The sequence below is a fragment of the Sceloporus occidentalis genome, unplaced genomic scaffold, assembly GCF_023333645.1.
Source record: "Sceloporus occidentalis isolate IW3139 unplaced genomic scaffold, rSceOcc1.0.p SCAF_1, whole genome shotgun sequence".
Classification (NCBI taxonomy): Eukaryota; Metazoa; Chordata; class Lepidosauria; order Squamata; family Phrynosomatidae; genus Sceloporus; species Sceloporus occidentalis.
In genome coordinates this window covers 250,198,585-250,212,857 of record NW_028316981.1, presented here as the reverse complement: position 1 = coordinate 250,212,857, position 14,273 = coordinate 250,198,585, and the positions used below count along the sequence as shown (strand labels likewise).

At 36.8% G+C, this 14,273-nt stretch overlaps 1 protein-coding gene across 3 annotated transcripts in view; it reads right to left on the bottom strand.

Moving 5' to 3' along the window:
• Positions 1-14,273, bottom strand: part of CEP120 (centrosomal protein 120) — a 44,187-nt gene that overhangs the window by 14,114 nt on the left and 15,800 nt on the right. For all 3 annotated transcript variants that reach the window (XM_089491626.1, XM_089491633.1, XM_089491618.1), the window contains exons 7-17: positions 13,189-13,416; positions 12,845-13,049; positions 11,329-11,497; positions 11,032-11,181; positions 9,797-9,979; positions 6,678-6,774; positions 6,447-6,599; positions 4,418-4,507; positions 2,949-3,041; positions 1,990-2,151; positions 682-804 (exon numbers count right to left, since the gene is read on the bottom strand). In XM_089491626.1, coding sequence (XP_089347752.1) covers positions 682-804; positions 1,990-2,151; positions 2,949-3,041; positions 4,418-4,507; positions 6,447-6,599; positions 6,678-6,774; positions 9,797-9,979; positions 11,032-11,181; positions 11,329-11,497; positions 12,845-13,049; positions 13,189-13,416 — 1,653 coding nt within the window. The remainder of the gene's footprint in view (positions 1-681; positions 805-1,989; positions 2,152-2,948; positions 3,042-4,417; positions 4,508-6,446; positions 6,600-6,677; positions 6,775-9,796; positions 9,980-11,031; positions 11,182-11,328; positions 11,498-12,844; positions 13,050-13,188; positions 13,417-14,273) is intronic.

The following is a 14,273-nucleotide window of genomic DNA, read 5'->3' as shown; positions in this document are numbered from 1 at the left end:
GTCCAGGGCACAAACTTTTGAAAATTAAGAAAATAAATACATTCAGTAATGTCAGACATCTTCTGTCAGAATTTTTTTTAAAAAAACCCACGCTATCAAAAGAATCAAGTCTAAATGAAGTTAAGTTCTACTGATACAACAAGAGAGATCCCCAGGGCTCGCTTAGACTAAAATGGCTAAAATGTCATGAATTAAGAATGCTTTGTTTGCATTCAAGCACTTTGCATGATTTTTTCTATGCAAACATAGGAATAACTGTAAAACCAAGGCCTCAGAATGATTAGCAAAATTTGTTCTTAATCAGAACCTCATTTTTAAGTGTCCTCTATTAGAAATCTCATCATAAATACAATAATTTAGAAAATACTACCAGGGTTGAACTGGAAAGGACAGGAGTTCTCATTAGCTGTTTCACCACTCAGAATCTCCACCTCTGACAAGGCTACAACACCTTCAGAAGGCATACTCAATTGCTGTTTATGTTTATCTTTTCCATGCCTGGGAATGAATTTCATATGAAGTGTATTTCACATTTTTCTTAAGCATAATTTTTTTAATTTGCTGTAAAATATTATTACCAATTATTGAAAAGAATGGAGAATTATAAAATGAACAATCAATGTGTGACATTTATTAGAACAGCAGAGACATACCTTTTCTAATGTTAGAACAGAGGCATACCTTTTCTAATGTTAAAATACTTATTTCTGATTGCAGTCGGATTTCTGGTTTAGTGCTCTGCTGTTCCTTGTATTGCTGAAACTCTTTCTCCAGAGCCTTAAATTTGCTTTCTGCTTCATTCAGCTGTGTTTTTTTAAAGAAATAAAAGTACTTCAATAGTTTTACATCTGGACAGCAACAGTGTAAACAGCGGGTAGGGAACATTCTGTCACCAAACAGAAGCCATAATACTATACATCTTAAAATAGCTTTTAATGACTCTTAACAACGTGCAAACAGTGAAACTTGAATACCTCCCTACTCATGTTATGAGAATACATAGAGAGATGAACCAGGATGCATGTTCTGAATACTATCATCTGAAAAATATAGTGGTGCTGGCTAGAAGTATAAGTCCAAAAATGCAATTTATGTCAAGTCTATGCTCCTGAAGTTACTGCATTTATTTCATAATAGCAATATACAAAATTAATCAAGGATATTTTTCAAAGATGGAACTTTCAACTTTAAACATTCTTGTATGATATATGAAAATACACATTAGTAGAAGGCCTTCTGCCATAATAAATTCAATTCCAGAGTACTTGGCTCACAGACTGTATTATGGCTGATCATAAACCGGCAACACTATCTTGCAAAGTAAAGAGACTAAAAAGTGATGGCTGCCTGTTGTGTGGAATGCCTATGAATAGTCTACAGCATCTCTGCCACTCTTCTGTTGGGCCTTACATGCTGCTAGCTTTATCTTGTCCTTGATCTTAAACATATCACCACCAAAATATTAAGGACTGAGTATTTTCACACAGTTTAGTGCTTCAATTATTATTACCTCCCTTAAGACTAGTAACTGGAAAGCAGCATATAAATGTCTGCTGTGGTCAAGGAATTTACAAGGCTAGGAATAAATATGAATGCATTTCTTTAAACAACTTCTTCCTTCACAACATAGCAGAGCAGAAGTGAAAAACAGAAATGTAGATGCAATAAACAGAAATCCAAGTGTCCAGATATAAGAACTAATGGATTGGATCAGTAGGCACTCTTTCATGAGTGCAAAGGCCTTCAATCCAGAGATGTTCCTACAAATGGAAGCAACTCTTCCTAGTCTTATCATGAAATATTTTACATTTTCTACACATCTCTCTTTTGGTTTTTAGCACATTTAATGGTGCTTTTAGGGACCACTACACTCTGATAGCTTATTGGTATGGTTCAAACTTGGATCTTCTGGTCAACATTTTTTTAAAATATTGTATCAATTTCTGGCATTAATTATCTAGCTAACCTTAAAAAATAAATTTCACTCACTTGTTGATGAAAATGAACTTTGTCCTCTTCCAACTGCCTGATCTTTGATCTCTCCAGTTCAACCTGATGTGCACACTCTTCTTTGATGCGTCTAATTGTATCTTGAAGCTCCTGGCAATTTCGTTCATGCTCTGCTAGCAGGTCTTTCTTTAATCTTTGGAGCTTAAAATGTTTTAAAACAGTAGTTTCAACACCACAAGCTTTCCTGATATAGACCTGTACTGCCTCATTTAGTACATATACTGACTGTTCCTTTCAGAGCCATTCTCTGGGAGGGCGAGAGCCATCCCTTTTTAGTTATAAAATTGCATAATCAAGGAGTTGGAAGGGACTGCGAGGAACACACAACTACAGCACAACTAATGATTAACATATTTCACATATATTCCTGAACACCCTTACAGTTATGGGGGGAGGGGGGTGTCCTCATTTCTTGCTATACCCAGTGTTTCCTCAACTAATATTATACCAGACGGTTTAAAAAGGAAAGCTTTTACAAATTTTTGTGCAGAAATACAGCGCGCCTGCATCATACGCGGGTGCGCCTTACGCGGCTTGAGCATACGTGCTCAAGCCGCAGGGCGCATGCGGGTCGGAAGGGATGGCGCATCCCATTCAATTGAATGGGCGCGTGCGCCTGTTGCGCCGCCGCACACGAGCATAGGCGGAATTCGCCTTACGCGGCGGGATCCGGAATGGATCCCCGTGTAAGGTGAGGGACCACTGTATTGAATGGATACAAGATTTAACTTGTATCATTTTAAACATTTTCACATATTTAAGGCTTTCACCATTTGCCAATGAACACCCACACCTGTCCAACCCAAACTATGTACCAAACATGTTAACAGCTGGCAATAATTATAGTCGAAGCACAAGGCCTAAATTGAATTGAAATATTTTTAACTAAAAGATTTGGTTTTCCCATGGGTACAATACATTCTTTGGTATATGTTTACCTCAGTTTCAGCAATGACAAGTTGTTTTTCACGTTTCTCTAAATCAGTCAAAGTTTTTTGAAGCTTTTCTTCCAAAACTGTATATTCTGCAACCTAGAATACAAGCAGGTTAAGGAAGAATGAATTGAAATATTTCTAATATAAATAAAAACTTATTGAATGAATTTATTATGGCACTTGGCCAGCACAAAAAAGATAAAACATATGGCACGATTCGCAGGGTGTCAAATATACAGCACAAATAACAAACTTATTTCTCGTTTTAGTGAAGAAAAATTCTTGCAATGAAAGTATGTCAAATAAGCCTGAAATCCCATGAAAATTTATGAAACAAGTCTGACAGCTTTTACACATGCACACATTCTGCTAATACACTTAAAGGAGACCTAGACTGTAATCTTATTAAACTTCTTGAAGTCCAATCCCATTTAAATCATGGATAGGTGGTAGACACATACAAGAGTGTACTGTAAGACTTCCAGACTATAAACATATGGAACCAGTCATTTCACAAGGATAGACACGTTCCTCTCCCTCACTCTCCCACTGGTGGGGTTCTAGTGGGGTTGTATAGCAACAGGTGAGCTTAAGGGAATGGAGCTGTTGTGCAACTGGTTTCACAACTATGGGCTCCAGTTCTGGTGCATATGAAGGGATATCATAAAGTTTTAATTATCATCTTTAAAAAAATTTTGACAGAAAGTTTGTTTTGATTTGTAGTTGTTAATGTATCTCTATCTAGTCACCACCCAGATTTACACATTTTTTCCAGCGTTTCTTGACCCTCCGAATACCTGATATTGATATTATTAAAGTCTGTAGATTGCGCCTTACAAGGGGGTATCATAAAGTAATAATTATCACCCTGAAGTTATTATGGTATATTGATGAAATTTTGTCAGTGTTATCATTGGTCCCTAAGCGCATGACGTTGAGAAAATCAGCTCATTGTGTCCTTTATTTTTGTGACAAGTTGTGCCTGAAGTGACTAAAGTGTAAAATCCTCGAAAGGTGCAACCTGCAGATTTCTACAATAACTCGGAGAGTCAAGAAACACTGGGGAAAATGTATAAATTTGGATGGTGACTACAAATTAACAACTACAAATCAAAACAAATTTTCTGTCATTTTTTTTAAAAATGTGATAATTAAAACTTTACAATGCCCCCTTGTATTTATGCTATGGTAGAAGTGCATAGGATCTTGACTACAGTATCAGTTGCCCTTCTTCAACCCTCAACAAGAAGGGAAAACATACAGCTCAACAACTCTTAACAACTTTTGATATCTCTAGGGGATCTCTTTGATTGTGGAGTATCTTTGCTATCTTTGTTTTGTTTTTGTATAATTTATAGGTTGCACAACACTTCTGGGCCTGCTTTTGGTAAATAAACAAATACATCTCATTACTGTGAATAATCCTAATAGTTCATCAACATCTGAGAAATCTAAAGGAAAAGAAATCTTACTTTTTTCTTTACCAGTGCTTCCCTTTCTCGATCCCTTTTTCTCCACTCTTCAGCAAGAGTCTGCATATGAGCCAACTCCTTCTTCTTCAGCTGCAAAGAACACAAACAATTTTAAAGGACCTATATAGAAAAAATATGAAAAGATACACAGTAATTAAATCAATATTATTGTAGAAAACTTCCTTTTGCAAGAAACTATAGAAATCATTAATAAATTTCTCATATACAGTGAATAGATGAATGAATGGCATTCTGTTTGGAATCTATGTGATAAACCAACTTATAATTGTACCATTAAAATTTCTGATATTGCACAACAATCATATTCCAAGAAGGGGACTGTTGTAGCTGTTGTCAGTTATTGCTCAAAACATCTGGAAGACATTGGCTTCAGGCAAACTGCATTATAACAAAAGAGGTATAGCCCATCAGACAGAAGAGTTTTCATCTCACTTAGCGAGGATCAACTTTTAATAGCAAGAAGTGGAAATGCAGAAGATATTTCTTGGTTACAAAAGAACAAACAAACCATTCACAGAGATTCTCTTCTGCTTCATGTCAACATATGAATGAACATATGATACCTAATGCTTTCAGACTGGCTGTGACTTGATTTAGTAGCCTATTAAAAATAAAGGTTTTCCCTTTGACAAGGTTGTCGTGTCCAACTGTAGTGCTCATCTCCAATACTAAGCCAAGGGAGCCAGCGTTGTCAAATAGGACTGTCGTCATGTGGCTAACATGACTGAACGGAACGCTGTTACCTTCACCAGAATGGTACCTATTTATCTACTTGCACCTTTATATGCTTTTGGACTGCTAGGTTGGCAGAAGCTGGGACTAGTGACAAGAGCTCATTCCATCATGAGACCTTGCGATCATCAGAGTTGGCATCTTAACTGGTTAGCTACTGCATCCCCTTTTAGACATGCCTAAAAATACCTGGGCCCTTCTATAAAGCGCAGAATCTGGTGCATTTAGTATTTAGTAGTACCTGTTCGATAACAGGCCTGCCGAGCACACAAATATATTGCATAAATGCACAAACCTACACCTAAAGCATTGTGTTCTATACAAAACAGAATAAAACCAGGGGAAAAAAGAAAAACCTTTCCCCATTCATCCATTCATTTGAAACATAACTTAGATGAAGTTGACCATGAATGCAGAGCTATTCTAATCTGGCTTCTGAATGTGTTTGTTTGAAGGAGAAGAATGTATCTGTCTGGCACAGGGATTTCTCAACAATGTAAGCATATCTACTTGTTCCTGATGAGATCAATCATGACCATAGCAATACATGACTTGTACAGAACTAGACTTCAGGTCTATAGAAATGGCCTGAATATTGGGAGTTCCTGCATAGCAGGGGTCCTTGTGGTCTCTTCCAACTCTATGATTCTATGAGTCTTTGGAAACTGCAACTGATCCAAAACGCAGCAACAAAAGTGTTGCTGAATATTCATTTATGAAATTGTATTACCTCTGCCCTGCAAGGACTGCACTGGTTACAAATTTTTTTCTGGGAAGAATTCAAAGTCTTGGTGATAAATTTCAGAGCCCTATGTGTAGTTTGAGTTCAAACCATTTTGTGGATTATTTTCTCATATACAGCTTGTATGTGTCCTAAGATCTGACTGACAGCCCTTGTGCATCCCAGCTATGTCAAAGGTATGATTAATGGGGACACACCTAAATGGCCACACCTAAACAGTGGAATGCTTTTGCCTCACTGAGGTAGCTGGGATCATCTTTGGCATAAGTTTATTGTACCCCAGTCATATTCTTATTTAGGAAGGTGCTTTGTTCATGAGTTTTATTTAATGTTTGAAATAGCATCTGCTTTTTTATTATAGGGTTATTTGCACATTTTTTGAATTTATTATTCATTTTAGTTTTAACATTGCATATACATCAGAAAGTCAGAATGTAACCAACTCTTATACATAAAATACATTATTTTAACAATAACTCCTTCTATAGAATGGGCCCACAGTCTGAGTAACAGTTATAAAAAATGGAAAAGAACCTGATTTTCAAAAAGATCTTCTTGTAGCTCTTTCCACATTTCCAGTTCAAGTGCTGCTTTATATTCTAGAGTTTCTCGTGGCTCTGGCTGGGCTTCAGAAACATTACGTGGCTGAGGTGGAGGAACTAGCGTTGGCTCATCCTTACCTAAAGACTAAGTATGGAAATGATTTCAGGCAATAATAAATTACATTGTTTGTTTCAAAACACAAATAGATGTATTTCCACTTACACAAGAAGAATCAGACACCAGAACCTCATGCATTTTCACAAGCCCATAATCTTCTAGAGTCACTGTGTATGAAAGATCTGCAATCTTGTTGCTTGGCCTATAAGAAATACACAAAATAGTGTAATAGTGCTACCTATTGTCATTTATTTGCAATGGAACAATCACATGTATGTAAAAGAAAACTGAACTTGCAAAAAATAATATATACAGTAGAATTGGATCTATAAACGTTATCTTTTTACTGTAAAGCTTCAAGTACAATTTCACCATCACAACTACATTTTTGCTTATTTAGGCGAGGCTTCCACTATAAGATACATGTACAGAATGTACAGTTCAACTATGGAGAAAAATGAGTAGAGTGGGGTTTTCTTTTGGTGGTGGTGGTGGTGGTGGTGTGTAAGTGAAGGTTCAAAATAGCTACAGGCACCCTTCAGATTGTCAAAGATCACTCAATTCCATCCAATAGTTTAGGATTAGAATTACCCAAAAGAACATTTATTTTTCTGAAGAAAAGACCCTTTATATTTCTGAGAGGTTCTTTCCTCTTTGCCAACAAAGAGCTTAGGTCTAAAAGAGCTTAGCATATATTAAAGGGGGCAAAAGAACCTGACATCTTTTTCACTAGCAAAATATGTCACCCTTTCTTTAAGACATCATAGACATCAATTTCTAATTGGGTCTCTATAGTCTGTACTCCCAAACAATCCAGGGGCTGTTATTTATTGTCAGCTAGATTTGTCTGATGTCTGTCCCTTTGTTCTTTCCAATCTTGTGTACTTTCAGGCTCTTCCTTCTGAATGCTGCTTTGAACCTCTCCGTTTTTTCCCACTGTATTCAGGCTGGAAACAAGTTTTCTTCCCCTTGGAACCCTTTTCCAAATAGGAAATTGAGTACTAGCTTGTTTCATAATTATTGTTCATAAAATATGATACCTTTGTCTCTTTCAAGACTATTAAATTGTGACAGAACCATGAACTGTCAATAAATCTTTAAAAGATGAAACATACTATCCACAGCAAGTCTTGTACAGTTTGTTGTGTTTGTTGAGCTTCCTCTTCTCCAGCTTTTCATAAAATCCAATTTAAATAGTTTACCATACAAATACATACCATAAGTAATTTTTTGTGGGTTTTTCCAGCTATGTGGGCATGTTCTGGAAGAGTTTATTTCTGACGTTTCATCAGTAGCTGTGGCTGGCATCTTCAGAGAATGCTGGCATGGAAGTGGGTGGGGTATATATACTGTGTGATCCTTGGTTGAAAGGAAGTGATTTAACATGTTAATCTGTGTGTTGGTCTGTTGTTGAATGGCAATTAGTGATCCACTGTCTGCTGGGGAAAAACCCTGACCCTGAGTCGTTTTCATTTGCGTGGCTGAATCTTGATTTTGGGTTTTTTCAGGACTGGCAGCCAAACTTTGTTTACTCTACGGTAAACTGTTGAAGTTGTCTAAGTGCATGTGGATTTCAATGGCTTCCCTGTGCATTCTGACCTGATAATTGCTGGCATGGTCCAAAATTTCAGTATTTTCAAATAGCATTTTATGCCCAGGATGGTTTATAACGTGTTCTGCTACTGCTGATTTTTCTGGCTGACCCAATCTGCAGTGTCTCTCATGTTCCTTGATTCATGTCTGAATAATGCATTTGGTGGTCCTTATGTAGACCTGTCTGCAGCTGCATGCTATGCATATAAATAAATCCTATTATTATTATTATTATTATTATTATTATTATTATTATTATGCAGTAAACTCCTGTGGCTGTGAGAGATTCTTTTCGGTCCTTCGTTGATTGCAGCATTTGCTGGATTTTTGTGGTCAGTTTGTAGATCATATGGAGGTTGTGTTTCTTCACCAGTTTTCCCTATTCTGTCTGTAACTCCTTTGATATATGGTAAAAACATCAAAAATAAACTCTTCCAGAACTTGGCCACATAGCCCGAAAACCTCCCAAAAATCTATGGATGCCAGCCGTAAAAGCCTTCAACTTCACACACACCGTACGTATCTAGTTAGAGGGAGTAAAAAATCCTGGCTTTTAAAATAAATCAGCTTAATGTGAATTACTACTGCCTCTTCACTCTGAGTTCGTAAAAAATATTGGACATGAAGTGTTTGTCATTATTAGGTTTTAAGGAGTGCCATCTAGTGGCTAGTAGGGCTGGTACAATTATTATGCATATTTTATCCTTGGAGACAATGTTGAAACATGCTAGAATATTAAGAATTAGATGGTAGAAACCTTATTTTGAAATGCAGACATATTCACCCAGTGTTAGAAAACCACACAAGTCAATAACTAGGTTCTGTGATATAACTGAGTCTCTACAATCAGCAGGCAATGGTCAAAGGACAGAACAAGAAAACTATATTTGGTGCCTTTGTAGATACAGTACATGTACAAGTTCAAAATTACTTCTGCAAATTTAACTGTGTATATCCTTTTAAGAGCTCTACCACAGGTAAGGAAGAAGAGGAATGAGGAAAGAGAAAATAAACAAGAAGTGAGCGTAGAGGAAAGGATGAGAATCGGATAGAGAAAAAAAGGGGGGGGGGTTAATACAGGGAATTTATAAAGAAAGCTTGGAAAGAGACTATGATCGAGTCAAAACTTTGGGAGAATTTTAAGAATAATTGATATGATTTAGTTAACTAGAAAATATGCATGATAGTTGAATGTATTGCAGATGTTGGTAGGTATAATGATAAAACTTGTTAAATGTGATAAATGTAATTGTAAATGTTGTAAGTGACAGTGTGATAAATGTAAATGGGAATGGCATTTGTATTGATGGCAATTTTTTAAAAAAATAACGATTATTTTTAAAAAGAGCTCTACCACAAGCGGACAGTTGTGAACAGCCTCCTAAACTATTCTGCTCACCATCCTTTTCTGACCTATAGTGAGGCCAAATCAAAAGGAACACTTTTTTAAAAAAAAATCATTTTCAAGTAGTTTTTTTTTTGGGGGGGGGTGAAAGAGTGAAATGCAAAATTGTGTTCTAAAAATAAGTGTCAAATTTTGATTAAGGCAAAAAAAAAAAAAAAAACCAAACCTTCAATAAGCTAATACAATATTTAACAGAGGATGTCCAATTTTTCACATCATATCATACCCTTGTGCTGCTGTTATAGGGATTGTTTCACTGAAAGTCTGACGCCAGCACTGCTCCCCATTAGCACCTAGAAAACGGGTTTTTTCCATGGCCAAAACATTTGAAAGTTGGAGTCTTGCAACTCCTAGAAGCAAGTCTTTTGTTGTTTTATCTTTGTGCCACAGCTCCACCAGTAATGGTAACCTTAAATATCAAAAGAATGTAAGCATCAGATAGGAATCTGCATTTTTCTTCTGACTGACATATCATCTCCTGCACAGCTTTTAAAAAACAAACAAACAAAACAGAACACATACAAACCATTTTGACATAAGTGAGAAGCCTCTTTCCTACAAAGTTTCATCAATAAATTTATTGTTCATTTATTTAGAGCATTTATAGCCTGCCCTGCAGCCTAAATGCTTCCAGGGCAACTCTGAGAACCCTTGGAAAGGTCACTCAGAGGCTGCAGACAGCGGTGAGAGGATCCTAGGCTGCATGTGGGTAAAGTTTGCAGATTTGTATAGCACTCTTGTTTAAATTCAGTTTGTCTGTGCAACCCCTTGAATTACATACTTTAACACCATTTCTATCACTATATCATTTGCCTTCCTGAAAGCAAACAACAATGCTAGATTAAAATGTATAATGTAGTTGTTGTCTCATGGTGTTTCTATCCTTAATATTTCGCTATTAACAATAGTAACAGCCCATCCTAAAATGTTCTAATGTATCTACTCCTCCCTCCCATTACTCTGGATTCGTAATGCATGGAGACCTTACATAGACGATTATTTTCTCAAGAATGTACAGCTATGGATCCCTTCCTTCAGTAGGAATGTAAATTAACTTCCACACTGCCAAGGAAAGTAAACAATTGAGGAATGCAATTATGGGGGTTTTAAGCAAAATTCATTAGCAGACACTATATAAGAATTTGAATTTGAATAAATTTATTTCAGCCAACAGGCCATTAAACAACAAAGCATATATAAAACATATAAAACATTTAAAACATATAAAACTTATGGAAATAAATCTATAAAATAGATATTCATAACATACTCATGAAATAAACATACACTATATAAGCTTAATGAGATGAAACATGAAACACCTGAAATAAAGTACCACTCCTATGAATGAGAAAAGACAGCTAACCTGCAGTTCCAAAGCATTTCAATATTGACAGATAGCTTGCATAGACATACATCCAAACATACAGAAACTATTTAAAATAATATCCCAGTACACACCTGAAAAAAGTATCCTGAAGCTGATGGGGCATTGTTGCAAAATCAAATGCACAATAGGACTGGGGAAGAAACACCTCCATGTTTTTTCTTACTTCCACAGGAGGGTTTGTCATAATAGGGGCTGCACTGCCAAAAAATGGATATGAGTACCTATTGAGGATGAAAACATAATAAACAAAATTTTATTCATGTGAATTATGGCCTCAAATACTAAGTAAATATAATTCTAGCTAACAATAGTGACTTAAAGATATGTCAAGATCGGCAATTTGAAGTAACATCTAAAACATGATGTACCTTAACATGCAATTGACTGGAAACCCAGTATCCAAACTGTGGATAGTTCTTAGGTCTAGTGAGAAGCAGAAATGATGGGCAGCTGTTGGAACAGCAACTTTTGGTGCTGCAGTAGATTCAGAACTACTGATGTGTTGACTCTGGGAAACAGGTATTTGGGTATTCAACCCTGGAAACAAAACAAAACAACTTTTAGAAATTCACTTTAGTTTCTGTTTTGTTAAAATATTATATGTATGATATTCTCCTAAATGTTACTAAACGTTGTATCTGTCAGACAATCTAGCAGGTATGAATATGTGAATACTTTCAACAATATTCTAGATATAACTGTTTTCAACAAGGATAGCGACAAGCTGGAACATGCCCAGAAGAGAGTGAACAAAATGGTAAACCAAGCTCTATGGACAATGGCTTAGACAGCTGGGCATGTTTAGCTTGGAGAAGAGATTATCTGAGAGGTGATGTGATAGCTAGCCCTAAATATTTGAAGGAGTGTCATGTAGAAGACAGAGCAAGTTTATTTTTCACTGCTCTAGAAACAAGAACACAAACTAATGAATTCAAATTACAAGAAAAATTATTCCACATAAACATGAAGAAGAACCTCTCAACCTTAAAGGCTATTCAGCAGTGGAACAGACTGGCTTGGAAGGTGATGAATACTTCTTTTGAGGTCTTTCAGCAGTGGTTGGATAGCCATCTTTTAGGATGCAGTGTATTTCTGCAGGACAGGGGAACGGACCAGAAGAACTTGGTGATCCCTTTCCATTCTATGATTCTTTCCTTTCTAGACCTAAATTCTGAAGTGAATATACACTAGCAGCAACAAAGAACAACATAAATTCAAGATACCCTGCCAGTCTGCTGCCAAATATGTATGACAATTTGAAGATTAGCCATGTTATGGCGGCTGAGTTACATAACAAGCTAACACACATGGAAAAGGAAAGGTCTCTACATTTCAAATAGCCTCCCCATCATGGCCTTAAAGTGAACTCTGTATTCTGTTCATAAAGTACCAAATAGTATTTTGACACCATCTCACTCCTTCAAGCTCAAATGGATCTTTCCAGTCTTCTTGACTTAGGAGTTTATCACATTGCTTTGCTCCCACAATAGACGTGGGATGTATCTTTAAGGAGGCAGATTTTATCACATTTCCCCATCACCGAGCAGTACGCAGCCTGTATGCAACCCAGACTTCTGCTACAGCTTTTCGAATGGAAAAATCCTGCTCTTGAACAGATCCAGGAGAAGCCCAGAGAAGCTGGGTTGCATATGGGCTGCTTACTGCCCAGCCACGGGGAAATGCGTACAGTGACATTCCGAGTCTATCGCAGGAGCAAAAGCAATGCGATAACCTCCTCAGATTACTGTGTAGCATCACCTACCTCTTTCCAACAGATAAGATACTATCTTATCTTTTAAAAAAACCCTACCAAGAATATATTCGTAATAGAGAATACAGCTATAGCTTTATAGTTAATAAAATTAATGTCTATTTAACACCTACCTTTCTTCTCTGGCTTTGGATTCTTGTCATACTGAAGACTTTCCACTTCACTTTCAGTTGAATCCTCTTTTACAGGAGGAGAATGATGAATCTGAGGTAGTGCATTATGGGAAGTGTGTTCAGGTCTCTTTTCTTTATCTTGTGTAGGAGACAAAGCCCTTTTTACAGTTTCAGAGTCAGCCATTGAAACTGTGTGGATTGTAGGCTGAAAAAAATGTAGTCTCATTAATATTCAAATGTCATTTACTTACAAAATAGCTATAATACCACAACTCTTTAAATATTTTCTATTATACTGCTCCATTAAAAAGTAAGTCAAAGTTATAGAAAAAAATGAGTTCTACCTGTGAAACTCTGCTATCCTTTTGTAGAGATACTGATACCCCGACAGTGGGTGCCGTATCCAAAGGCAATGGGGGCAGTCTTTGCCGGGTTCTGTTGGGTGGAACAAGAATGAATGCTCCTTCAATAGTTACTGGATGTTGCTGGATTTCTACATTTCCCTTCTTCAGCAAGCCAGTTAGAAGTACCTCAGTGCTTCCAAGAGATTGATTTCCACAGCAAAGATGGATCTAATTTTCAAAAGAGCATCCTGAAAACAACTGGGCTATAGACAACAGGAAGCATAGACAATATTTATACCAAACCAGCCAATGATTACATCTAAGTGGGGGGAAAACAGATCTTTAGAAGGGATACGCTTGCAGTATCAGAGAAGCTACTATAGAAATCAAACCTTTGTTAGCTTACTGAAAGAATCTAATTTTACCCAAACTGCTGTATCCTCCAAAAACTTTGCAACGAACTCTACCTGGCCTTACTACAGGGTATTAAAAGGTACAATCCACCATTCGTATCCACAGGGGATCCATTCTGAAAAAATGCAGGACTTTGAGTCACATTATCCTTAATGGCTGACACGACATGTGCATGGTGACTAATGCGGCAGCATGCACATGCGTCCATTTAAAGAAATGAGGCTTGTGTCTGTGGATGTTTAAAATCCATGGATGGCAAGCCCGCAGATATCAAGAGCCAACCATATAACCAACAATCCAAACCAACTTCAACTGATTCTACTAACAGATCTAGAAATTGAATCAGTTTCGTGATTCCTACAGTGTGCATAGGCTTAAATTTTCACAGTAATTGTAAGAGCAACTTTGTACATTTACCAACACGAGTATGTTACCATACAGGTTTACACAAAACCCATGTACCTTCACTGCTGGACTAGGATACTCATCTTCTTTTGGTCCAAAATGTCGGTATGCATGACACATGTGGCTATGATTAGCTGTCAACTACTGTGGGATATTCAACCTCAATATTAACTGAATATTTTCCTTTTTCTTGCCTCGAAACATATACGGGGGCCAGTGTGGTACAGTGGATTGGGACTTGAGAGACTTGGAGCTTGCTCAAGAAG